This window comes from Rattus rattus, chromosome 7 (assembly GCF_011064425.1).
Source record: "Rattus rattus isolate New Zealand chromosome 7, Rrattus_CSIRO_v1, whole genome shotgun sequence".
In the NCBI taxonomy this organism is placed as follows: Eukaryota; Metazoa; Chordata; class Mammalia; order Rodentia; family Muridae; genus Rattus; species Rattus rattus.
Genome location: NC_046160.1, coordinates 116,905,867 through 116,933,274, shown reverse-complemented (window position 1 = coordinate 116,933,274; position 27,408 = coordinate 116,905,867). Strand labels below are relative to the sequence as shown.

The following is a 27,408-nucleotide window of genomic DNA, read 5'->3' as shown; positions in this document are numbered from 1 at the left end:
TGGTTGTATGAATCACTCTAATGACAGAGATATCACAAAGTTGCTTAATGGATGTTCTGTAAAAGGTTCTCAAAAAGGAGTTTACTTTGCCTCTGAATTCTTATTGCCTAGCGTGTGTAAATATCTCCAATGTCCATCATCATCTTCAGACCAGAGAGAACTTGCCTCAGAAAAGTTAATGCTAAAGATTCAGAGAAGTCTGTCTGTCTATAACACTAAAGAGCTGCATCTGAGGCTGAGAATAGAAACTCTCACACTAAAATATTGACACAGATATTAACTAACAAATCTTTATCTGAGAGTTTTAAAAATCGATAAGTAAGAGAGACAAAAAAGTTCAAGAATATCGTTTTAAAAGAACTATATGACACCTTCTCTCACAAGCATGAGACCTACCATGCTGAAAAGACACCTCTCCCCACACACTGTTTGTTTGCTTGCTTTCCCTTGGAGAAAATGAGTAGATTCTTTAAAGATATTTTCATTTAAAGATTAATTTAACTGATTTATTGTTCTTATTTGTCATTCGTTCATGTGTATGTGTGTGTATGGTATGTGTATATAACTGTACCTGTCATCATGAGCATAACTTTGCAGGGTTTATTCTCTCCTTCCACCTTTACATAGGTTCCAAAGGTCCAACTCAGGCTGGAGCAAGTGTTCTCACCCTCTGAGCTCTCTTGCATGCCTATAATGTATTTTCTTTATATCCGTAGTACCTGGGTCATTCTCAGTAAATGTGTAATGAATAAACAGAATTCTACGTGAAGCTTGATTTCCTGGGGTTTATAATAGCTCTTGAATGCTTACATTTTAAAATAGCCTTCATTTACCAAACATTTATTTTAAAAGGCAACATAACTATGTTTGTTTCGAGAGATCCACATCTGCATGAAGCACATGACTCTCCAAATTCATGAAAACAAATATACCCCAGTGACATTATTTATTTTGAAAATACAACTTTTATTTTGAAAGTCTTTTGAAAATACAATTTAGTTTGAAAATTAAATTTGTTTCAAAAGAATTCTGACAATATGATGAATGATACGGAACTAAATAGCACTTTTTAATCTTATTCTCATCAGATGCAAAACCACTATATCCATTTTTATTCTTTGGTTGCTCAGATCAAAGGCAAAGTTCCATTCAGAAAATGTTCCTTTTTTACATTGGAATAAGCCCAATATGGAATTTCCTTATGAAAGTTAGGAAGAATTGCTCCTTTAAGCCAGAGGGTCCTTAGTATATGTTACCTAGTGTTTCAAGGACAAGACTCAACCTTCCCATTATCTAGCCAGTAAATAGTTCATACAATTATATTAGGAAAGCAAAATGAGAAAAGGCCATTTTAACTTTGGGCAAGTTCTGGAATGTTGTAATAACACTGCATATTCTAGTCATCAGTCCTAGTTATTGGTCTAATCATTTGGATTATATTGGAACAATCCAAAATTAGTCTGTTGCACTGGACTATGAGGGCATAAATTTGAATGCCAGTTTAAAAGAACAACTAGTATATAGCTACAAGAACCTTCATTTGTGTTGAAACTCATGGTCCCTAGAGGCCTGATCAGAGAGGATCATAGCAGAAGTTTTCATTATAATGTATTTTTATACATAATAATCAATTTGAAAGGCTCTGACTAGTGGGCTCATTGGGGGCTTTATATCATTTATGATTTATCTTCAGGAAACTTTTACATTTAACAGGGCACTAGTATAATTAATTACAATTACAGTTATCTCATTAATATAAACTGGAATTCCCCCAGGGAGGCCAAAGGCCAAGATTAGCCTAAATCATAGGTTCTCAACCTGTGTGTCACGACTGTTGAAAAACACAGATTTCTGATGGTCTTAGGACCTGAGACACCATTCAGTAAGAAAATTACAGCTATGAAGTAGCAATGAAAATAATTTCATGCCTGGAGGTTGCCACATGAGGAACTTTATTAAAGGGCCATAGCATTAGGAAGATTGAGAACTACTGGCCCCAAATGCTTCAATGGAGAGCAATGAGAAATAAGAACAAAGCAATTAGATAGTGGGTTGAAGACATGGGAGCCTCTGCTCCCCCAGCAGTAAATGATGGAGGACTCTGTCCTCACAGGCTGACTTGGAGCAGGGAATGAAGGCTAGGTAAGTGCAGAAACTGAATGGAAAGTAGGTTATGTTTAGATTACATTCCATGTATACCCTGATATATACCATTTGATGTCTAATGCAGATGAACACACAACAAGAATATTTTCTTGCCTGATGATTGCTGTTTCTATTTATCCCCAGGCCATGATATTTTTGGGTGGGACAAGTTGTCATAAAGCATACAATTTGGTTTTGCAACAGGCAGTTCATCTGACAAGTCAGTTTGTCTTCAGACACCCACCTGGTAGGAAAGTAAGACAAACTTAGGAAGGTGGGGTCAAGACCACTCATCTCCCAGCACAGCTTTCTACTGAAGCCTCAGACTTCAGAAACCATCAACAGCTTAGGACTCAAAGAAGGTTCCAGAGGCCACTCTGAGGTAAATTCTGGTTAAGGCTGCATTTGTCTAACTTGGAAAGGCAATATTAGTCATGTGCTTTGTGTCTTGTTTTAACTGGAACTTTTCCATACATTCCAACTATCCTGTTTATGAGGCACACTCCCTTTCTATAAAAGCCAAATCTTCACCAGCTTTCCACCCTACATGTTTTGAACTTAACATAGTGGATCGAGTGGGTGCCAGGGGGTGCTTCCTATTTTCCTTTCCAATTCTTGGTAGGTAGGATTTTCTGTTCTCCCACTTTAAAAAAAAAAAACAAAAACAAAAAAACGGCAACAACAGTAAACCCAAAACACACTGTTTCTCATGCCAGAAAAAATGCCTTAGTTAAAGAGGCAAAAGGAAAATGCCCTCTGGTAAGAGAAATGCTTTGTCTACATCGAATCTTCCAAACCAAGAGTCATATTGCAGGTGTGTACTTGATTAAAACCGCAAGGCAACACCTACATGGGAAGGAATTCAGCTTGCTTTTCTGGAAACCTTGTATGTCTATGTGTGTGTGTGACTCCTACCTGCATGATTTGTAAAAGGTCTCTTGTTCATCACAGGAAACTCCTCACTCAAGCATCTCTGCATCCCATCTTGCCACTGGTGCAATTAGATTATAGACAGACATTATCAATCTGGCTTTATGTGAATTTTTAGGATCTGAGCTCAGGTCCTCATGCTTATGCCCAACAAACCATGTCCCACTACTCAGTCCAGGAATTCAGTTTTAAATAAAATAAACAAGAAAATGAATAGAAACCTACATGGATGAAGTCTGGTTAGAAAATGGTTTTCTTCCCACTTCATTTCAAAGGTCGGGATCCTGCCACTTGAAAAGTCAAATCTATATTCACCTTCAAATACAATTATGGAAAATTAGATACTCACAGTCGACCATCAGACTGAGCCCAGGGACCCCAATGGAAAAGCTAGGGGAAGGAGTGAAGGAATTGAAGGGGATTGCAACCTTATAGGAAGAGCAACAATATCAACCAACCAGAACCCCCAGATCTCCCAAGGACTAAACCACCAACCAAAGACTACATAGGAGGGACCCATGGCTCCAGCTGCATATGTAGCAAAGGATGGCCTTATCTGGCATCAATGGGAGGGGAGGCCCTTGGTCTTGATGCCCCAGTATAGGGAAATGCTAGGTGAGGAGGGGGTTGGTGGGGGAGCACCCTCATAGAAGCAGGGAAGAGGGGTGATAGGAGAGGAGGTTGCGGAGGGGAAACCAGGAAGTGGTATAACATTTGAAATGTAAGCAAAATAACCAATAAAAATAAATATACAAATTTAAAAAACAGTAAAAATTCATCCTGCAATTTCCCATGTTGGATTCTATACTGAGTCTCATTGATAGTATAAAAATCCTTTGAGGGTGGCACTCTCTCTCTCTCTCTCTCTCTCTCTCTCTCTCTCTCTCTCTCTCTCTCTCTCTCTCTCTCTCTCTCTCTCTCTCTCGGATAGTGAGCTAAAATCTAGAGAAGCTAATTCTCAACCCCAAGTCATTCAGCTAGTGTCCTGACTACATAGCATTTCCTGATAAAGACTGCCTCCCCACCCCACCCCCATGCAGTTGAGAACAACAGAAAGACAATTCCCTTGACGCTCCTGGGTATTAGAGTTATCGTTAGTCTTTAAATGATATCTCAGTAACCCCAGACACCCTAAGACATAGCTTAAGTACAAACCCTCGGTCATCAGGTTTCCTATCATCCACTCTAAAGTCAGCTCATTCTGCCATTCTAAAAGTGAGGATGTTAAATTCCCCAGAAGGTGTTTAGTATTCTCAATGCCAAAGAAGCCCCTACATGCTTCAGCCCTTTACAAGATTCATTTTCTTTCTATGTTCAGGATAGCTATGAGTTTTAGCTTGAAAGTCCTGCATGAGCCTCTTGCTGAGGCATGAATCAGGTCTGCTGCCCAGTGCTCAGTGGAGGAAGGCAGGATCCTCTTTTCAACTGTTTCCTTGACCTCTTGCCAGGAGGTGCTCTGAGTTGCTTACTAATTAGGCAAAAGCATAAAGTACTGTTCACAGTGGCCTTTCACTTGCTAACTTCCAGTTCTGCTCTGGCAGCCAAATCTGGACCAGGGAAGAGGGCAGGTTGGTCCTCAGTCACCACTGCTCTCCTGACCTTGGCTCTGAGGTTCTGTTTGCTGGTGGATTAGGGGTGCTGCTCCCCAAATCACAGGCCTTGCTTGTCCTCTGAGTTGTAAAAAACAACAACAATAACAACAAGAAAACCCCAAGAAACCTTTTTAAAAGAAGAATATGAATTAATGGGACATGAGTGGTGAAGGTCATACATTTAGCCTGCACAATTCTTTTAGTATATGGGGCCGTTTTAAGATATAGTTTATAACATGCCAGGTGTATTTTAATGATCAACAAAATCCCCATGCTTCAGTTACAACACCTGCCCATAATGTTGAATGAGTATTCATTGTTTCCTGTTTAAACATTACTGAATGCCATCATCAGCCCATATAGAAAGTGGGAGAGGTCTGCAGGTGGACACAGCACTGCCTCCACAGGTCTGTCAGAATCTGTACACTCACTCTAAATGTTATATCAATAAAATTTACGATTAATATTGTAAATTATATTATTTGTTAAAAGAGTAACCAGTGCAGAATAAAAAATATTTTTTCTCCAGACAATATACAGAAAACATTAAATTGCATGATATGTCATTTAAAAGGTGAACTAATAACACTTTATATATGCTTTTGGCGTCAGCTCCTTAGTGGCCAATTAGGCTGTTTAAGCATACACAGTTTTGGTTGCATAGCTTCTTCAATTCAGATTAAGAGGTAAGTAATTCTAATGTCTTTCACATCACTTGAGACCAGTTGGTGAAAAAAAAAATATGTATACATCCTAAAATAGTCCTAATACTGTGACGAGACACCATGATCAAGGAAATTTTTATAGCATGTAATTGGGAGCTTACAGTTTTAGAGGGTTAGTCTGTGGTCATTCTGGCATAAGCTTTTGAAACCTCAAAGCCAATCCCTAGGGATATACTTCCTTCGAGAAGGCCATACCAACTCTAACAAGGCCACCTAATCCTTCCCAAACAGTTCCACTAACTGGGTATCACCCATTCAAACATATGAGACATTAGGGACCATCCTCATTCAAATTCAATCTGTAATTGAGAGTAGACAAAACAAAGTGCTAACACATGGTAGTGATATCAGTACAGGATTTTTTTTTCCTTTTTTTTTTGGTTCTTTTTTTTTCCGGAGCTGGGGACTAAACCCAGGGCCTTGCGCTTCCTAGGCAAGCACTCTACCACTGAGCTAATTTCCCAACCCCAGGATTTTCTTAATACTTAATACTATTACTATTCCCAATATGCTAGTTCAACGTAAACTCCATATTAATAATGTGTTTTATATCCTATTCTATATATTAAATTATTTCCTATACTCAATACCAAGGATAGTTCTAGATTCATTTATGCCTTGTCTAAAATTTATTTTATAAATGTAAATGTAATATAAAAGAAAGTCCTGAGTTAGTTAGACGAATGTAACTGAAGTATACCTATACATTGAACATGTAGATAAATACTTTCCTTAATATCTTGGTTGCCTTAAACTTTTAATATGAGTATTTGTCTCATTTCAATGAGCATAATCTGAGATATATATGCCCATCACAATAGAGTGGATATATTCAGTAAAGTTAATTTAATGCTAAATCATGAGCTGTTGTCCTTTGAAATTCTTTCTCTGTATTCCTCAACATGTCGTCAAATAGTTAAGCTACTTTCTCTTTATTATAATTAAGCTTTACCCAGAGTTCATCATTCCCTGATGCTTCCCAACAGGTTTTGATATTCTTCTTGTTCTCCCTGGATTCTCACAGGATTCTGTCCTAACCCAACCTCCTAGCACTTCTCATCAATCTTTCCTAATGGACCGTTCTGGTATCCTAGACCTCACCAGGCTCCATTGTCATCGTGACATGCATACTAGACTATGCCAGGCCCCACTAGCATATTACAGAAATCGTTTCTAAATTTGATAACATGTTCATACTCTTACTGGAGTACCCCATACCTCACTCTGCTACTATAGGCAAAACCATTAGGACTTCCTGAAGATGCTGACTCTGATATAGTGGGAACTCTCAGGTTATAATGGCACTGCCTTGTGAATACTCAATGGGTGTTAGACTCAAAAAAAATGGGACAGAAGGCTGCCCACTAAGTCAAGGATGTTCTGCTCACTAAGTCAAGGATGTTAACTGTGGAACTATCACTGAACAGAATAAGTCAACACACATGTGTGATGAACCCTGAGCAACAGCTTGAATCTTTTTAGAGCTGTTTCACGGCTCCTGGTGTTGGTAATGAGTCTGTTAGACAATTTCCCTGCCGCACAGTTCTGTCTCCTCATTTTGTTCATGACTGGTTGATTTCTATTGGAGCTTTTTTTTCACTTGTAATTCTTGCTTCTTAGACCCATATCTTTCTAAGTCTTCTATCTAAGATGTGACGTTCCATGTCAGAGAACATCTCAGCAGTTTGCCTTCTCTACCCTTAATGGTTCATCCAAAGGCGAATGGCCATTTCCTAATTACGTTTATCAACTGCAACTGGGAGCCAATAAGTGATGACTGCCTGTCCTTTGGCTATGACTGGCATTCTACTCCCTTGGCCCTTCTGACAATTTCTCCTCTTTATACCTGGCTACTTTCGTATCTCTTGCTAGATTCCACACCTTGAGCTTTCATGAGCTAATAAATTTCCAGATTCCCCTCCTCAAACATGAACAAAATGTTTATCTTAATTTTCAATTTCTTCCAAGTTTCTGTTTTGGGTTTCCAACAACCTGCTGGGCATCCATTTAGATCTCTGATGCATCCTTAAAATCAATGTTTTCCTCTTCTTCACCCAAATGGGTTTCTGTTAATTATCTTATTCTCCCCTTTATTCCAGTTTAAATCTTTATGATCAACACAATTCCCATCAACCAGTCCCTAGCATCCTTAACATTGAGCAGCCTTCTCCACATTCCCTCTGGTCTCATCCTGCTTTAGGCTCTTTGTCATTGACACTGTCACGACAAGCTTCTTATAGTCTCCTTCAACCAGTGTTTGGCACTAAAAATTGTTAAACAAGGTTTCGGAACTTGGTTGATAAAGTATTTACCACACAAACAAATGTAAAGACCCCCTAAGCACCCACATAAAAAGCTAGGCATGGTGATGTGTGTAAGTTTGCTTCTACATGCTGCTCCTTTTTAAACTTCTGAGTTACAGAATCCTACTGTATGGATTCTCTATGGTTTATCTACTCTTGACTAATAGTATCTGAGATATATCTGTATGGGTGACTATGAAGTGCTACCCACATTCATAGACAGCTCTTTGTACAGAGCTGTGTTTCTAAGTCTCCTGTTTAAGTGCTTAGGAGTAGGGCCATTGGGTAGATGTTTATTCTAAGTATCATTGTGTGAGACACAACCAAACTGTATTGCAAATGGCTTTGCCATTTTCTGTATCAGCTGCAAAATATGGTTGTCCCAGGTGCTTGGCATCCTTAAGAAGGCTTTGAAGAGTCAGGGTTTTAAGAGCCATCATACAGCTTTGAGGGTAGCTCAGTCAGTAAAGCACTTGTCAAGCAAAAATGAAAAACAGAGTCCTTTGGGTCCCTAGCACCCTTGCAAAAAGCCAGGCATGTTACAGTGCATCTGCGATCCAAGTTGTATAGAAACAGAATCGAGTTTCCCCTGGGGCTTTCTGGCCAGCAAGTCTAGTCAGACCAGTATGCTTCTGATTTAGTGAGAAACCCTGCCTCAAAAAATAAACTGGGAACTAACTGAGAAAAATACTCAGTGCTGACCTCTGACTTCCACAAACATGCACACATATAAACATGTGCATATGTAAAATCATCAGACACATTTTTCCGGCTTCACTTCCTGATACAGTGTGATCACGATACTATTCCCATGATCTCCTCTCCTGAGAAGTAGTAACATGTTATTAAGTGTATGTAACTGAGTGACTTGTTGGTAGAAAAACATACTGCATACTGTTTTGAAGGAGGTTGGGACATCCAAGTGCTAACAGGGTTAGTGGCCCCTTCCCGATAGCTACCTCACAGGTTCCTTTGTTGAAGACATAATGCCCTTATGACCTAGTTAGTCATCTTTCCAAGTCTCCACCTTTGAACACTGTCACATCCAGAATCAGACTTTCATATTTGTGTTTTGGAAGCACCTACATATTGAGACTATTAAACAAAGTCTTTAAAAAAAAAAAAAGAACTATTGCTAACTCTAAAGCATCTTCTCTCACTTCTGCCCTGATGCCTGAGGTCAGCTCATTATTCCTTCTGCTGTATTGTTCCAGCCTGTGCAAACCAGCCAGTCCTTCAGCTTCCAGTTTAGACACATTTATCTCATGTCTTGCCAAAAGACCTTTCCTCTTTGCTTCAGGCATAGTTAATCCCTTTACTACTGACTCCTTCTATAACTTGTATTATAATTCTCACACTCTGCAGAGCTATTCATCAGCATGTTATCTGTTACTTGTGTTTTTTATTCAAATATTTTCATATTATGCCGGGGTCTATAACTTAGATATCACACAAGTGAATACATTTATCAAGGAGCAAAATCCTCGAGGAAGGACTATTAGTCCAGTTGGGAAAATGTCCTTTGGTACCTTCGCTGGGAAAGCATTGCTCGTTTGTACCTCAAACAATGAATTTTGTTACCAGAAATCAAGAGTAGGCCAGGCACACAAGGAAATCCTATCTACCACTTTGGAGGAGATGAGCTAGAGTAAGCCTCTCATACCTGAGCAAGAACAGACTTCTTCAGACTTCTTTGCTCCCTTCTGTAGACTTCAAAAGCAAGCTTTGAACAACTGCCCCCTTTCCCCAGAGCCCCCATGGGATGAAGTACAGAACAATTTTCTTTGAGCTACTTGAGACTAATTCTTTCCCTTGATCATAGCAATCACTATAAGATGCTCTCCCTCACTCTAATCACCATAAGACTCTGTGGGACCTCTGTCCACCTTTTATCTCCTTTATACTACTGGTAAATCCCATTCAATTCTTGGCATACTACAGAGGAGTTGTCTGTATCTCAGTCTCTTCCCAAAGCACTCTTTATCTTCCAGTCCCTGCAGTACAGTAGCTCTCATGAGAACTGTGCTTCCACTGTTGACCTATGAGCAGTCATGACTGTTCTTTCCCTAGCCCTCATTACTGGGCCTGAAGATGGACAGGTGCCTTCCTCATTGCCATTTGTAGAGTTCTCCCCAAGTGCATTGACCCTTCCTAACCAAAGGCCTTTCCGTCGTGAGTTGTCAGGCATTTAGTGCTATTTACTGACTCCACTGCCCAAGTATATTCTCATCTAGAAAGTTGTGATTACAGCCAGTGGACCAGGCTCTCCAACATTGCTTCCGTTTAATATTCACAGACCATCTCTGCAATGCCTGCATATTCAGGCTCCTTGTTCTTTTCTCCTCCTATTTCTGTCACTGTCCTAATTTTGCCACTCATGGTGGCTCATAGCTTCAGAGCTCATCATTAATGGACAATGCAACCCCACTGGAATCTTGTTGCACACGTTTCTCTGAGCACAGTCTCCTTCCTTTTAGCTCTCAGTGCAAGTTTTTGATGGAGACAATAAGTCACTACCTGTTCTTGAACCCTATTACTGAGAATCTCTCACTTTGCTTGCTATACCCTCTGTTCCCTGTCCTTCAGCATTTCATCTACAAAGCTGACTTTCTCACTGCCTCCAGATTCTTGTTCAAATGCCACCTTTCTTAACAAACATGGGCCCTGATAGTGCTCTCAAAATGGTAATTTCCAACTATCTCCCCTGTCTACTTTTTTACAATTGCATATGTTTTTTAGTGCTAGATAATTACTCAAAATTACTTACATATTTATTATAAGGAATGAATGAGTACGGTCACGAGTGAATGTGTATGGCCACAGTTGTGCCAAGGATCAATGCCTCAGTCCTATGATGGTGGGAAAGCCTTCCCTGGGTGATGCTCAGAGGGTGTGAATGTTAACAGAATGTGCAGAAAACCACCAGAGCTTATTCCCCTTTAATGTTTATGGCCCGAAGTCTGCTCCCTACAGAGACTTCAACCTACCAAGATTAGCTACGCCTGGCTCCTTGTCTAGTTCTATCCCACCACCCCTTAAACTGTAATTAATTAATGCATAGAGCTTCTGCTGCCATGGTTTTTCCACTGGATAGTCCAGCTCATTTGATCTCAGATTTTTGGTGTCTGTGTGTCTGTCCTTTCTTCCCCCATTTCTTCACCACCCCAGATAGGTGAATCCTTGCAGAACACAGCAACTTACTGTTTATTCTTTTCTCCCCTGCAAGATAATAACTCATAAGGTAAAGGATGGGGTGTGTGTGTGTGTGTGTGTGTGTGTGTGTGTGTGTGTGTGTGAGAGAGAGAGAGAGAGAGAGAGAGAGAGAGAGAGAGAGAGAGAGAGAGAGAAAGAGAGCAGGACAGTGTTTTTATATGCATGTGTGTCCATGTGTGCAGGCAAAAGATTGATGCTGGGTGTCTTCCTTTGTCACTGTCCACCTTGATTTTGAGATAGTCTCTCAAAGCTTAGACCTTACCATTTCAACAATTCAGTGACAAGACTTTCCCCAGAATCTGCCCATCTTTGTCCCCTCACCACTGAGGCTATAGGTTCATGCCACCATGCTTGGCTTTTATACTGATGCTAGGGACTAGAACTCAGGTCCTGATACTTGCACTTTACCCACTGAGCCACTGAAGGACTTTCCAACCCTCCAGTCCCCCTCCTCCCCTGTTTTTTTGTCATATGAATGTAAACTCTGATGGGACAAATACTTTTGTTCATTCTCTTCTCTACCATCTCCTCAGCATTTAGAGAAAGACCAGGCATGCTCTAAACAGTACATATTTGTGGAGTCAGAGAATGAATGGGCATCTTTTTCACTGATCAAGATGCCCTGTGTGTATTCACTCTCACCCTCCCTCACTTCTGACTTGTGTTTATTTCTGTGTCATTCATGTTGCTTTCACCATCTGTGTCCCCTTTTTTCAATCCGCTCAGGAACTCAGAATGCCCCATCGTGGAGGAGCTTAGTCTGGACACATCTCATCTGCTATGCTTCTTCGTACTACTTCCCAGTCTATATACACTAATACTTTCCTCTATGAGCCATCCCTGAATTTGGGCTCTTTGATATCCTAAGTCTGCTCATTAGTTAATCCTCATTTTACACACATATTTTACAGTTTAAACACAGTGAAAGCAGACTATGCTCTTGGGGTACAGCATGCAGTGCATTGGACGGCACTTTTTGATGATTCAGTTCAAGACAGTGGGGACATAGTGTGCCCATGTGTACTGAGAGATAAACATCCTTAACATCTTCTATTATCTAGGGATCCACACTCCAACACTCTACTGAGAAAAGAAAAAGCTAAAGGTAAACTTTAATATTTATAAAGACATTGAGGTTCTGTCTTCCATTACAACACATTTGCCCTGTATCCTTTCCAAAGCTGTGAGGGACTGAGAACCGAAGGACTCTTCTGCAGCTCCATAGCACTGCCGTGCACACTCCCTCAGAGCAGTTCAGTTATTCTGTTTTCAGGAGATTTCTATGGTATCCAGACCTAGGTCCCATGGACCTCTTAGTTAAATGATGTTTTCTGACCAGCTCTAACTAACTTTTGTGAATCTGATCAAATGATAACTGTAAAGTTTCCTTCTATTAACAAATAACATTTAGATAAGGTCATTGCCAACAGAAAAAAGCATACACATGCATCTTAAATAGTTTAAAAAGGAGTCAGGATATGAATGATAATGGACCTTCATTAAAACAACTCCTACATGTAGCCCATGGAATCCAAGTCTAACTATGTTTCACCTCAGGAGAACTCTGCTAGTATTAGTAAAGACTGGTTGCTTAGGATGAAGGAATGGGCAAGAATTTAGTCCAAAGAAGAACATCCTGTCTTTTGGGGAGGTAGTACATTCCATTTCTTCAGGATTTTGGAGTAGTAATGATTTCGATGGCATTTCTTTGTCTGTGAATTTTCTAGTATTACCTGTTACTGTACAGAGATTTTCAGGTTACAGTACTTGCTGTGTGAAGTTTATGGCATCACAGTCAAACCTGACGAAAAACAGGACCTTTACAACTATGCCACAAAAAGGACCAGGCAGGGTGCAGTGGCATCAGATGACAGAGACTTGTCACCTCAAATGGAGACAAAGAGGGACAAAGCAAACTTCCTTGAGGAAGTTCTGGGGCCTTTTTATTGCATGATTGCACCTCTATTTTGTCTGGTTCCCTGCCTTGTGCTGCCTGTTAAATATCACACCCTATTGTCAGGACTGAACTAGGATTCCTGACAACCACAAAATAGCAGCAGCCTGTTCAGAGACATGAAACGATTCCCATTATCCAGAACCCTATTCAATCTGATTGCTGAGTCCCCTAGAATTTATTTACCCAGCATCCTCTCAAACTTAGGCCTTTTCTGTTTTCGAATACCTACTGGCCTCTTTGAGGATTCAAACTTAATACTTCTTCTCAAAACTCCAAGCTTCCTATAATACTACAACAAGATCATATTTAAGTGGACAGTATAAGAGCTACTTGTTCACTATGAAAGAAGCTGTAGACTGTTTCCCCACCTACTCCGACTCATAGGTCCATGTAGGCATAGCTGTTTTAATTTACTTTTTGGGTCTAAAACACTGCTATATTCCAAAAATAAATGTCAAACAAACTCAGAGATTATAGAATCCTGTATTCCCATACGCAGAATGAGAATGGTTACAGCCATTTAGTCCTTGCCTTATGGAGACAATCAAAGGTACCCTGAACTTTACGACATTTTACTTTGGTATGAAAACAATTCAGATTAGAAATAGATAAAGACCTCTTATGATATGAGTTTGCATATGATTTGTAAACTCCCTTAGTTTCTAGGATTTCCTGCCAGTCTCCCAGTTTGATGCTACATCATCTGTGAAAGTCACTGGATCACAAGGGAAGTATCTGGGAACCCGGATTTCTATGACCAACTCATTTGCACCATTTTGAATCACTTAATGAACAGTATTGTCAAAGTTCTACAAAGGTGAGTATGCACTATCGAAGGTAAAGTTATCATGACCCAGACTCTTTTTAGGACAGCCATGTTTGAAGAGTGATATTTGGCTAGAGAAAGGCCTCTCAAAATTGAAATACTTCTGTATTTTTGTGACTTTTTTTCAGGGCATTTAGTTCCATGCTTACTAATAAATATCTTTAATTAAGACTTTTACAAATATTGATGATTTAGTAAGCTCTCTGGGATTATGGCAGGTTTATACAGTTTGGTATAATTTTAACATAACAGAAATACCTAGTAACCACAAAAGATCAAGAACACGTGTGTTCTACACATGGGAACTGTGTTGAAAAAAAAGTTAAGCCCCAGAATCATAATTGTAGGGAAGAAAGAAAACAGTTTGTGGTCTCCAGACAATAGTTAAGATATTTATCTGTGAGGAAAAGTATAATGTTCAGTGACAGTTCTGATCAGACATATCCACCCTGCTCAGAAGTTCATTAGGAAGTAGCACTAGTCTATTTATTCTTCAAGGCCAATTCATCTCTGGGAGGCAGAATTTCTCTCCAGAGCCCTGATGTCTGCTTTCCCCATAATATTCAGACATCACCCACTGTCCCTATCAAGTCTATTACAAATAATTCAGCCTCAGAGAGCAGTGGGCTCTAGTATTAGTGCTGTGCTGACCTCCAGGCAGAACAGGACGGACTTGGACTTATTTATTGCCATGATGGGAACTTAGCTAGGAAATGCTAATACTCAACTTCCAAATGCTCTGCTCTGCCTTCAGAAAAACATGTGCAACCCTCAGGAGCTCCTTCCTCTTCTCCCACGCCTTTGCAGTCCCAGCAGATGGCACTGAGCCCTGTGTGGTCTTAATTCTTCGCAAAGAATTTATGCAGCATCCCATGAACTAATCCTAACATTTTTATCACAAACTTAGAGAGGTCTGGTATTGTGACTATATATACTAGACCTTTCCCTCTAGACTGTCACTTGAGCTGACTGGCATTGCAATGCTCATTGAAAGAAACCTTTTTGTTGGTTGGTTCGTTTGGTTTTTGCTTTTTTTTTTTTTTTTTTTTTTTTTCTTTTTTAAGACTGGGTCTCTGTTTAGCCTTGGCTGGCCTGGAGCTTGCTATGTATATCTAACTAGACTTGAACTCATAGAGGATATACCTGTCTCTAGTTCCTGATTAAGATCAGCACCAACACACCTGACAAGTGACCTTTTAAAATCAGACTCAGAATTCCTGGAACTGACTTCTATCACGAGTGGAGCTGCTTTGCTGTTCTCAAGGTCAAGCATCCAGACGAAGTTTTCTTCCAGTGTATGGTATTTGTAGAGGGTTGTCTTTTGCAAATTATAATTTACTTGTTTTAAATTCATTACACAAATTCAAACTGAATATATAAAAACACAACAGAGGAAGACCTTGGGAAGTATGCCTTGCTTTAAAAGAGATTAGCTCCACCTTTTCTGTGCCAACAATAAAATTTCCTACAATGACTTCTTTGTTTGCAACTAGAACAACCAGTTCTACAGCAATCCCTGCCCTTCTTTACTGCTTTCTTGTATTCCTTGTTCTCCAGAAGTCAATGAATACCTTACATGATCAGGCAAAGCCAGCCTGGCTTCTTAGCTTTTCTCCAGTAGGCACTTAGGAAAGGCACCCCCAGTTTGGCACTCCACAAGGTACATTCTGTCAACTTTCTCCTTTTAAAGAAACTGGAGTTTTTGTTTTAATGACTTTCCTTTTAAGATCTCTAAATATTCAAAAGTCCCTTTGTAGGATAGAGGTAATTACTCATTCTATGAGAAGCCTCCCTCCCCTACTCAATACCTGCCAGAGTTAGTAAAGAGTGCTACTGTGTATATTGACCTTGCTCAGATCAGGCAAAGTGCTTCTACCTGGAAAGGTTCTTGTCATTCAATTCCAAGGCCTTGGATCTGTGCCTGTAAACACAGATCAGGAGACTTCATTTTGCATCAGTATATCTATCTTGAACTCTTAGTGTAAATCCAAAGTATTTAAAACAATTCAAAACGTGAAATAGCCCAGTGTCCATCTTCTGTGCCTAGCAGGATACATGTGGAACTGTGTCTAATGTCCCATCTTTTTCTTCTGTCTTTACTACTATTCTTTCTCTCCAAACTCCCAGGCTTATGGCCAGCCAAAATGTTTGGCTTAATCCAGCCTTTCCCAGCTATTTCTGTTTCATACTTCAGTATTAGGCATAGGACGTATTCAGTAACACTCCAGACCAATCACACTCACCAATACTTACTTAGAATGACAGCAGACGTTTTCTTTGTCAAATGTATTATCTTTTTCAGGCAAAATGAAATAATGAAATACCTTGTAGAAAGAGGTAACACATTTCTAAACCATTTACCATAATGATAGGTAGCTCATGAGGAAGGTCAGAATAAAAGGCTACTCCTTAAAAGCTTATATCCATGTTTAAAAAGTGAACTTTAAAAGAAAAACATTTGAAATGAAACATCTTTTAAGGTTACCTTGAGAACATATTGCAGTAGGCAAGTCTGACGATCTGAGTTCAATACTTAGGACCCACATAGTGGAACACTGAAGAATGGGTTCCCTCATGAGTACCTCCATACCCATGCCATGGCATGGGTACCCACAAACATATGCACACATACACCCATGATAAATAAGTAAAATAACTTCTTTAAATTTAATAAAAAATTAAAAAGAATATACATGATAAAACCATTGTAATTCATTTTGTAATTTTATGTCAAGAATTTGTATTTTATAATTTAGCTATATTTGTTTGGCATCATAGTTTCCCGGCAAGAGCTGACTCTTGCTAGTCTGTTGAAAGGTGGGATTACTTTAACTGATGTACAAAATCTCACTGGATGCCATTTTTATTTTTATTACAGTTTTCTTTGGCTGGAAATTATGCTGATTTACTGACTGTGAAAGTCAAAATAAGGTTACATCAACCCTGATTAGTAAAGTGAAAAGTAGTTCCTTTACTCCTTGAAAACAGTGTGGTGCTATCTCACATCCATTCTTTTATTGATAGTAACTATATGTGCTGAATGATTTGACAAAATTTAGCTTATTCATGTGAGTAAAACAATCATTCTTGTGATGTTTTAAACTAATTCCAGGAAGTTAAAGGTAAAAATAATTTAAGAATAATTTGTACTGACTCTCAGCTCTCACAGGTACACTATTTGCAAGAGGGTAAAACTCATTTCACATCTTGGAGTTTACTAAAAGCCTTCTGCACTTTACTCTGCTACTATCCATGTCTGCTCCACTCTCCAATAATATTTAAACTATTAGGCAAGTCTGCTGTAACTTTTCAAGCAAGGCCAAGGCCAGAGTACAAACAACACCAGGCATAACAAAGCCAAGTATTTAGTACATGCAAACTAAAATAAGAAATCATTAAATCATTAAAGGAGTTCACCGTGGTTTAGATATAAAATGTTCCTTTAAGACTCACATGCTACACGCTTGGCACTTAAGGCAACAGTTCAGAGGTGAGAGTGATCAGATCATGAGCATGCTAATCTTATCAATGGATTAACCCATTGAAGAATTCTTATCTGAACAGATCATTTGGAGACAGAGCCCATTTGAGGAAGTAGGTCACTTGTCCTTGAAGAAAGGCAGATTTTGTTTTTGTCCATGCTCCCCAACCCCCAGTCTCTTCTTTCTCCCTCTCTCACTCTGAGTTATGGTTACCATGAAGTGAGCACTCTCTGCCAAAGATTCCCACTACCCTAGTAGCCTGCCCATGGTGTCTAAAAAGATAAAAGCGGGAACATCCAGAGCCTGAAAGCAAATCAAACTTTCCTCCTTACAGTTTATTTGTCAGGTGTTTTGTTAATTAAATTCTAGCAAAAGAATTTAGACTTTTGGTTGGGAACTTGGCAGTGTACGAAGCTCTCGAACTTACAGTCCAGGGTCAGTTTTTTCCCTCCTGGCTCTAGAATCATTCTGCAATGCAAAGAGGCAGTCCTTTACCTGCATGGAAACTGCAGCCTGAGTGTCTAAGCTCTGTCTTGTTTCTCTGGCATCCAGCCATATTTGGCTGTTTGTCTTGGGTTTGGCATAGAAAGAAAGCCCAAAAAGCAGCTTGGGGCTATTAGGTCAAAAACTTTAGAAACAATCTAGAAGTGACTGGCAGACAACCCTCCATGGGCCATTCATGCTTGATTGAGGCATAACGAGAAGAGGCGACAAGGAGGTCTCACAAGGTCAGGGAGGAACTCCACTTCCCTGTAGATGGCAGTCTATGATGGTGATTCAGAGTGCTGAGTCAAACCCAGCTCTAAATTCTGTCTTATTACTTATTAGCTAAGTAAGAGAACTGTAACAATAAGGAAATAGTAGATTTTCACATCACATGATTAGGAAGCCTGTAGAAATCCTTCACAGAGCTTAACCATTCTTACTCTATTAACTCTAAAGCTCAGTGTAACACTTGTCATGACATTAGAGGCTTAAGAGTTACGCAATGGTAATGTGGATGAGAGTACTTCTATCGCTTTTTTGTGTGCTGTAAATGAAGTGGTTTTTAAAGCCAGCCCCAAGGGGACGTGGGCAAGGTTACTTTTCATACTTATCTTACTAACCATGAAAAGAAGTATGTGTAGACTAATTAAGGAAGAACAGACTTGTGGAGTTAAGATTTAAAGACTCAAGAGTCTTAGCTTTTGATGTTGGTAAAGATCTGCTGCAACGGTCCAGAGACTGCTTCGTGGGGTAGACTTGGAAAGGTGAAACAAGCAACTCCATTTTTAGAAGAAATTCTTATTCTTTGGTTCACATAAGGGTTGGAGTTAAGTCAGAGATCAGGCACTAATGTGTAAGGCACTATCTTACCTCAAAACTGCTCACTATTCTTCCGTTATTCAAGGTGATTCATTCCAAATGATTTATTGGACCTACTGTGCCAGGCTCTGGAGACAGAACCAGCAGGCACCGTCTATTCTGTTAAAGCAATTAGTGGGGGTGGAGATAGAAGACGTAAACAAGGCAGAGAGCATTGGACTTTTGGTCTTCTGGAGGGGATCTGTATGCCATCCAGCTGAGGAACCTGAAGACAGTGAGGAGCCAAGGTAGAAGTCCCTTTGGTGACAGCCCATCCAGGCTTTCTTTACCCACTGGGAAAGGCAGGGTCACTTTTAAAAGATCATTACAAAAATCTCAGTTTTGAGAAACATGTTAAGAATCCTCATTGTAATTTAATTACCTCATTTAGTATCAATCTCCATTTCACTTTTGTCTTACCTGATATCAACCTCTTATCTATTGCCCTGTTACATTCTCATTCAAAACATTTTTTTCCACAAAGAAATATGTGAAAATTTTACTATATTTAACAGCAACAGAAAAAGAAAATTTTATTATAGTCATCAACTTAAAAATCCCAACATCTATCTCCTGTCACATTTTCCCTGAGAAACTAAACTGAAGAATGTCTTAAGCTAAGGAAAAAAACAAAAGCCAAAAAACAAAACACCAAAGAAAAGGCAGTGTGTGTGTGTGTGTGTGTGTGTGTGTGTGTGTCTGGACTGTAGGTTTGAGAGCTTCATACACTGCCAAGTTTCCAACCAGAAAATCATTAACAGCCAATGGAACACCAGAGTTAGAAAGTATGCATGGATGGGCCAAAAGTGATATGAACATATGAAATGATGTAGCACTTCAGCCACTCTGTAACGTACTGGCAGTTAGAAGTATGACTAGGCCTGAGTTGGTTAATAATCTGACCACATCATAGATTTCTTCTTATAAGTACTTTTTGTTTGCTTTGGGTTTTTGTTTTTTTGTTTGTTTGTTTGTTTGTTTTGTTTTGTTTGTTGTTGTTGTTGTTTTTTGAGACATGTTTTCTCAGTGTAATATCCCTAGCTATCATGGGCTCAATCTGTAGACGACATTGGCCTTGAACTTACAGAGCTTTGCCTCCCCCTTCTTCCCCAGTGCTAGGATTAAAGGCATGCACTACTGCACTTCACCTGGCCTTTCTATAAGTACTTTTGCTTAGAGGCTCATTCTTTTCCTTCTTGCTGACACGTTGGAAAACCAAGGGACCATAGGGAAGCCGATTTTACCACAGGGTGTTACCCACTAAGCACCTGTTTTGTCTCTCCCTACATGAGAAATCTTTCCACAGTGAGGTATACATGAGGCAAGCTGGGAATACCTGGGAGCTTCCCCAGGAGGCATGTTTTGAAGATATCCATGATTCTAAAATCAAAATCCTATCTTGGTGATTACTTTGCATAGGCAACAGAGTCCTCCTATATTACTCATGCTATAGTGGTACCCCAAACTCCCAGGTGGGGCATATGTGACAGAGACATAGTTATATAATACCCAGAAATTTCCTTAAAAAATTGTAAAGAGTTATCAAAGGAATTCAAATCTTGGCTCTCCTTTATACTGGCTATGAGTTGTACACACTGTTCATCTCTTATGCATCAATTCCCTCTTTTAAAAGCAGGAGTTATAAGTCTACTTTTCTCACAGCGTTGTTGTTAAGATTTAATGAATACATTGAATGGTTTATAAAAAAGCATGGCAGAGAATTTGAGCTCAAATGGCAAATATAACTTTAAGGATACCATTTTAAAAGATTTTAATTGAGTATTCTTTAAGTTCCATACTTAAATGTTCAGCTTCATATAGTCAAATAAATTATTATAAAATGTAGGGTTTTCCTCTATGGTTTATTTTATGATACAGCTAATATGTAATTCAGAGAATGTATTTCTTATAAAATTGGAGGACCTTCACGAGACCTCATAGTCTTTTGTGGACAACACTTGAAAACCATCAACTTTCACTGCAACGGAAGCTAGAGTTTTGAGAACAAGGAAAATTGAACAAATATAGGAACATTAGGGGAAAGTTGTTTAGTTATTCAGTGGATGCACAAAAGATGATATCCTCATTCCAGTCTGGCAAAGTAAGATTCAAGTATATGATAAGAGTTTTATATCAGTTATTAGAGAGTTATCATGACAAGAACAAGCTAAACTCTGCAATGACTTGAGATGCCATGTAACAGGCTCCATCTTCAGGGAAGGTGGGTGGTCATCTCTTCTTGGCAAACCCAGACAAAGCCTCCCAATGACAAATAGTTTAATGAGTTGCAAGAAAACTACAGAGGGACAGAGCTTTTTTGTTAAAGTTTGAAAATCTTAGATTAAATCAGAACTTTCTACTTCTGTAGTCCATAAAAGGACCCAAGGGAGACTGTCGGTGAGCAAGGCGAGGAATTTAAAATGGGCTATTTATCCCTGTCTATACCAGATTCAATCATTAGAAGTTCAAATATCTGTAAATGTAAAGAACGAAGACAAGATTATCTCACATGCTGTGTTTTCTGCAAGGAGCTTTTATTTAACATAGTAATATGTAAAAATTGGGAAGAAAATATAGCTTTTTACATGATGATATGTCTAAAGTCTCATAAATATCCAATTGGAATAGAAATTATCGCTCTTATCTTGATTGCTTATCCTAATCTTATTTGAAACTTTCCCTTTCTTTTATGAACTGTATCCATTGACTCTTCTTGGCTTATTTTGATGCCAACTAATTTGTCTTAGTATAATAAAGACATAATTAGCTTGGCAGGCATTTATATTTACAAGTAAATAATATATCTTTCAAGTGTAAGCATACATTGAAGTGAGATCAGCTGGCAAATGTATTCTAAGAAATTTTGCTTTCTGGTCAGTTGTCTTCACTTTTAAATATGAACTACTAAGAATCTGACTCATCACTGACTGAATTGATAGAATGTGAAGGGGCAAGTTTGGTGGAGAAAATAAAGCATTTGCTTTTGAATATATAGGGATCAATTTTGTCTTTAGACACACAATAGAGAATAGACAATTTGCTTTCTCCTCTGGAGATCCATTAAGAGGTCAAGATTGGAGATAGACATCTGCATGGTGTCATCGTAGAAACACAGCTTAAAACACCAAGGCTAGACCAATTCTCTTGGGTCTCTGTATTTATAAGGAAGAGGAATGAGGACAGAATTACAGAGCCACTGCTATTATTGGAGTTCATAGAATAAAGAAGAATCAAAATCAGTGATGGAGAAAGAAGTCGAGCCAGGAGATGATAGGTCTTACAAGCTAACTGTTGGGTGAACAGTATCAACTTCCTAATTGATTATAGGTCTAGTAGGGTGATAACTAAGGATTAGGTAACAGATTTGATAATCAAACAGTCACCAGATCTGAGTTGAGCAGAGCCTTCATGTGATAAGTAAAGCTTTCCACAAGGGCTCTGTATGGTGACATGAAATAAACATGAAACTCTTTCAAAGCACTTACAGTAGAAGGGCATTTTGAAACCATATCAGCTACTTGTTTTCACATGTAAGGCAAGCCTGGATGACTTTTAAACAGACCCCAAAGTGTCTTTGTTACCTAGAGACAGAATTACTATGTACATATTGTATAACAGTGACATAGAAGACTAGCTAAAGAATTTTGGAGGCCAGTGAGATGGCTCAGTGGTTAACAAGCTTTCATGGCTAGTGTTTAGATCTCTGAAAGCCCACATACAGATGTCCAGTTGGCATGTTAACTGCCTATAATTCTAGTCTTGGGAGCTAGGGACAGAATCCTCAGAAACAAGACTAGCCACATCAGTGAATTCTGGGCTTGACTGAGAGACTCTGCTTCAATGAATAAGGTGAAAGAACAATGTAGGATGGTTTTTACATCAATCTCTGGCTTCCAAATGCATATTCATTCACATGCATTCATATCCACCTATGTGTACCCCCCACATGCAAAATCACTACTGTGCATTCTTGCACAGGACTGTGCGCGCGCACGCGCGCGCACACACACACACACACACACACACACACACACACTAAAACTGGGGATATTCAGAGAAAACTTGTTATGATGAAATCTATTTCAGGGAAAGTCATGTTGCCGTCACAAAGCAAAGCTCATTCTGCAGGTTGATTGTAATGGAAAAAGTATGATGATAGCTAAAGAAACAGAAAATGAAATCTCATTGCAATAATTAATAATAGTAATTTCATTTGTTAAAGAAGTTGTGAGTTTTGAGATGTATCATTTTTCTATTGCTATGAAAAATTGTTTAACAAATTAGTTTTAATCTTTTAGAATTAGTAAATATAGAAATAAAACATTGCTATAATAACTCTTTACTATTAACTATTTAATGGACAACCATCAGTCACCAGCTTTTAATGTTGGCGTTGATGACTTTGTCTTCAGTTCCCATTAGTTTCTGGGAGGGGAAATTAAAAGAAACTAGAGTAATGTTTTCATCATCAGAAATCTTTGCATCTATGTAGCAGAAGATGGCCTTGCTGGGCACCAATGGAAGGAGAAACCTTTGGTCCTGCCAAGGCTGGACCGCCCTCCCCCCAGTGAAGGGGAATGTCAGGGGGGAAGGGAAGAGGGAGTGGTTGGGGAGGGAGAACATCCTTATAGAAGAAGGGGAGGGGGTGGGATGGGAGGTTATGGCTGGGAAACCGGGAAAGGGAATAACATTTGAAATGTAAATAAAAACTAACCAATAAAAAAAGAAGGAAATCTGCATCTCATTCATAACATATTCAGCTACCCTCAGCTACCTCTGCTCACACTACTGTAATCTAATGTGCATTTGTATCAATTGTTCTTTAAAAACTAAAGCCAAAGTGATGTGTAGCTATGGTCTTCTTACTATGGCTTCACTGCCCACAGCATTTTCTTGGTGTAAACTACTGGGCATGGGAACAAGATTTCCTTTGTAACTGATACCTAAATTTCTATTCTGCTTTAAGCATTTAATTTGCACAGTAAGACCTGTAATTTAAGACTTGTAGCTGTATCACAAAGTACAGCTGTTTATACTGATCTCTAATTTGCTGAGTAGTACTGGCTATAATTTAAATTTTTTTTCATGTTTTAAACTACCATGCAAGTCAGTATACATCAGAAGCCTTTGTATATTGACAGAGACTGGGAAAAGGATGTCTTGTTTTGATTTCAGATAAGCATTCACTTTTTGGGTCAGCAGGTGCAAGGCAGACCATTCATAATACTTGCTTCAAATCAATAATAGTCACTGGATGGAAATATCTTCCTGGTACACAGGAACCTGACTTATCTTCACAAGTGCAGCGAACGTTTGAAAACGTCAGTTATTAGCAAAGATTAAAGGTGAGTGAGACTGTCTTTGGAACAAAATATACTCTGTTGACATAAGTTTTGGGCAGTTTTTTGGTGTGAATGCTTACTAAAACTAGGAGAACACTTCACTGACATAGGATGGAATTATTCTCAGTGGAAAATCTGCTGTGGCAAACACACATCCCATTAAAAAGATTCTTGATAATAAGTGTGACTTCTTCCTTTGCATTAAATTTCACTTATTTTGAAATCTCAAAGTCTCAAAATAACTACAAGATGAAAGCTGACTCTAGACAACTAGACTAGTTTGTCTTGTTTCATATAAATAGGAAAATCTCTCCCCAAACTACTGTTAGGCAGCTATATATGCAATAATTGAAAGAAGTTACCTGGACTTTTCCATTGTAAACTTTTACATATAAGCATTTGCTTTAGTTAACTTCAAGAAGAAAGTCAGCACACCAATTCAAAGTGCAGGACTAAATCTAAGTTTTACAACAGAAGTGAGGCTATTAATTAAAACTCCTTTCAGGTTGAGAGACTAGAGTGAGCCTCTAATAAATCTTAAGGGTTTAGTAACCCAAAGAGAAAAGTGGGGGGGGGGGAATTAAGTATGGCATTGGTAACTCCGTTTGCAAAAATAAATATTTGGCCTCTGTGGTAAATTTGATGCTTAGATCAGTAATTGTTATTATTCCTTGTTATGTTTCATGATTCGCCAAGAATACAATGCTATCATTAAAGTCCCAAGCTCCTTCTCATGCACTCCCCAACCAGAAATGACTTAGGTAAGGTAGGCATCTTTGTCTGTTTCACAGATGAAGACATTGAAAGCTTATAGAGAGGTGACCTCTTGGTAACAGAGACCTATCTTAGGGAACAGATCAATTGGTCACAATAATTTAACAATGAAAGTGTTCTCCCCCACCCCACCCTAGTCCAGTGGCTTAAACCATGAATGGATATTCCTCAAGGGCATTTAATTCATTCAGGCTGAATGTTATGACAGAAGAAACTTGTACGTTGTTCTTTCATAGACCAATAAATGGAAGACTCTGTCCTATAAAAAACCATCTTAGCCGCAGCCTCTTAATGGATGATGCCCCTCCCCTAAGGTGAAAAGATTACAGACTATATAGTGATATCCCCAGAAAATACTAGAACCTCCAAATTGTGTTCTGTTAAGTACAACGGACTGTTTCCCAAACTTCAACTCAAATAAACTTTTCCCAGCACCGTGGACTATTGCTGTCACTTAGGGTTGAAAATGCCCAATAAAGCTTTTTTGGGGGGGGGGCTTTTTATTACACACCTGCCCTCCTGAAATCTCAGGACTGACCAGGACTGACATCTACCACTTACCTGTCTGGGATGCCCAGGCCATAAGCTCTTAATACCAGCCCAAGACTTTGGGAAAAGGGAAGAAAACAAAGCAAAATAACTTACCACTTTGGCCCAATCCGAGAACAAGTGAAAATACCCAGGCCGCCCCAAGAACCAAGGCTGGACCTCGCTGGCAGTTGTGCAGGCAGAGCAGTGCAGCAGTCAGAAAAGCCAGGGCCGAGCCACACATACTGCAAAGCAGCCTGCCCCGTGCACGCTGCCTAGTTGCTTTCCTGATGCGCTCTTGCGCCTTGGGAGCGCACCTTGAGGCTCGTGGGCCGAGAATCCCTAGGAACTTTTCAACAGGCCGGGTTGACCGACCCAGTCGCTCTGAGTAGGCGATACAGGTATGCGGGCCAGGGCAGCTCTCTGCATCTCAGGGCCCCTGAGGCCCTCCCAGCTTTGCACAGCCGGGGCTTGCAGTCTCAACCAAAAGCACCTCCTAAGACAGCCGATGGCCCGCGGGGGCGAAGCAAGTACGGGCTGCACAGTCCGCTCCCAGACAAAGAAAAGAGCTTTTGTTTCTCCCCAGCCGATGGGGCTCTGCTGCATAAATCAGCTTAGCGAAGAGCCAAACACAATCAAACCCAAACAAAGCCTGAGGCTGGGGGGAAAACCACCCTAATGTAATTCACAGGGTGATGCTGCATTAGTGGGAGGGGACCGCTAGAAGGCCAAGGGGGTGGGGGAGTTGCTGGCGAGTCAGTCGGTGCTAGCTTCTTCCACAGGTGGGCAGGGAGGCCAACTCCACTTAGTCTCAGCTAGCCGAGGTCGAGGCGGCAACGTCCCGATTGGCGGGAGAGGAGACACGGGTGCCAGCAGCTTGGGGGAGCGGCTCCGCGAGCCCCCTAGAAGCTCCCGTCTGCACCCGCAGGCAAAGAACAGGGCATCCCAGTTGCCTACTGAGCTGGAAGGGGACGTTCCACGCACCTCGCTGGGAGGGAGTTGCGTACCCTTGTTCTTTCTCGGACTCAGTCGGCTCAGGCGTCTGGCCACCCAGAACCCTGGCAGCTGATGCGTTCTGGGCTGTACCCGGAGAGGATGAGAGGGAAGCGAGGCAGCGATGGGCAGGGATGGGGTGCTCTAGTTCTGTGGCCCCCCGTGAGGGCTCCCAGCTTTCCGGTGTCTGGGCGCGCTCCGAGCTGAGAGTTGCTAGGAAACCTCCCCACGCTACAGTGCTCCTTGCTTGGGTCGCCAGCAAGCGCAGTGGCGGCCCAGGGCAGCAGCAGCAGCAGCAGCAACAGCAGCAGCAGCAGAAGCAGCAAACAGCTCCAGCTCGGAGTAGCGTGGGCGGGACATTGGTGAGGCATGAAGTCACCGCGGCCCACACTCGCTCTTTGTTTTGCTCACTCCAGCTCTTTTTCTCCCCCCTCGAATCTGATAGTTGCCATTCCCATCGTTCTCAAGAATTCCTGGTGCGTAGTGGCGCAACAGGAATCGCATGCTGAGTTCTCTTTTTCCCTCACCCCCACCCCCACCCTATGAGCTCCAACGCTCGCATAACGGTATAGGTGGAAAACTTCGCTCAGATAGAGTGGCAACTTGAACCCCAACATTTCATCCTCGTGCTGCGTTCTCCTTTGTTCAGGAATCCTCATTGGCCCGCAGCTGCTGCATACAAAGTGGATTTTGGGGGCCTCTCCCCTCCCCCAACACTGCTCTTGGAGTATGCACTGCCCACTTTCCTAGCAGCCTTAAGACCTTGCCCCTGTGTCGGAACCCAATTCTGTCTGGGGTCTCCCCAGCCCTTGGAGATTTTGACAAGATGCATTCTACTGTCAGATATATTTCGTTGTTCCTTTTGTTCCTCAGCCCTGAAAGAGACAGCCTATCTTTTTCCCAGGGTCTGTTTGTGGTTCTTTGGGCTTTTGTTGGTTACAATGGATCTTTTGACCTTAAATGCCACCTTCTCGGTAAATGGAAACAAGAAGTTACAGATGGCAGCAGAAGAGTGAATGAGTACAAGCTTGTAATTCAGTTTTGCAGTTTTGCGTGAGGCTAAAGTGTTGCTAAACTGGACAGTCAAGGAAGTAGTGCTACCTCTCCAGGTCTTTTCACGGCCCTTGATACCGTAAGGAGAAGGAAGGAACACAGTTCTCTGGGTTTGGGAAATAACTCTTTCCAATTTGATACCAGGAGACTTCAAATAGTTTCCCCTGGAGCAGAAGTACTTTCCGTGTCTTGATGTTTGAC

The 27,408-nt window shown here is 40.3% G+C and overlaps 1 protein-coding gene across 1 annotated transcript in view; it reads right to left on the bottom strand.

The window, feature by feature from the left end:
- Itgb8 (integrin subunit beta 8) overlaps positions 1–26,433 on the bottom strand; it is a 79,499-nt gene extending 53,066 nt beyond the window's left edge. Inside the window, exon 1 of the mRNA XM_032908342.1 lies at positions 25,279–26,433. Coding sequence (XP_032764233.1) covers positions 25,279–25,405 — 127 coding nt within the window. The 5' untranslated portion in view covers positions 25,406–26,433. The remainder of the gene's footprint in view (positions 1–25,278) is intronic.
- Between the last annotated feature and the right edge of the window lie 975 nt (positions 26,434–27,408).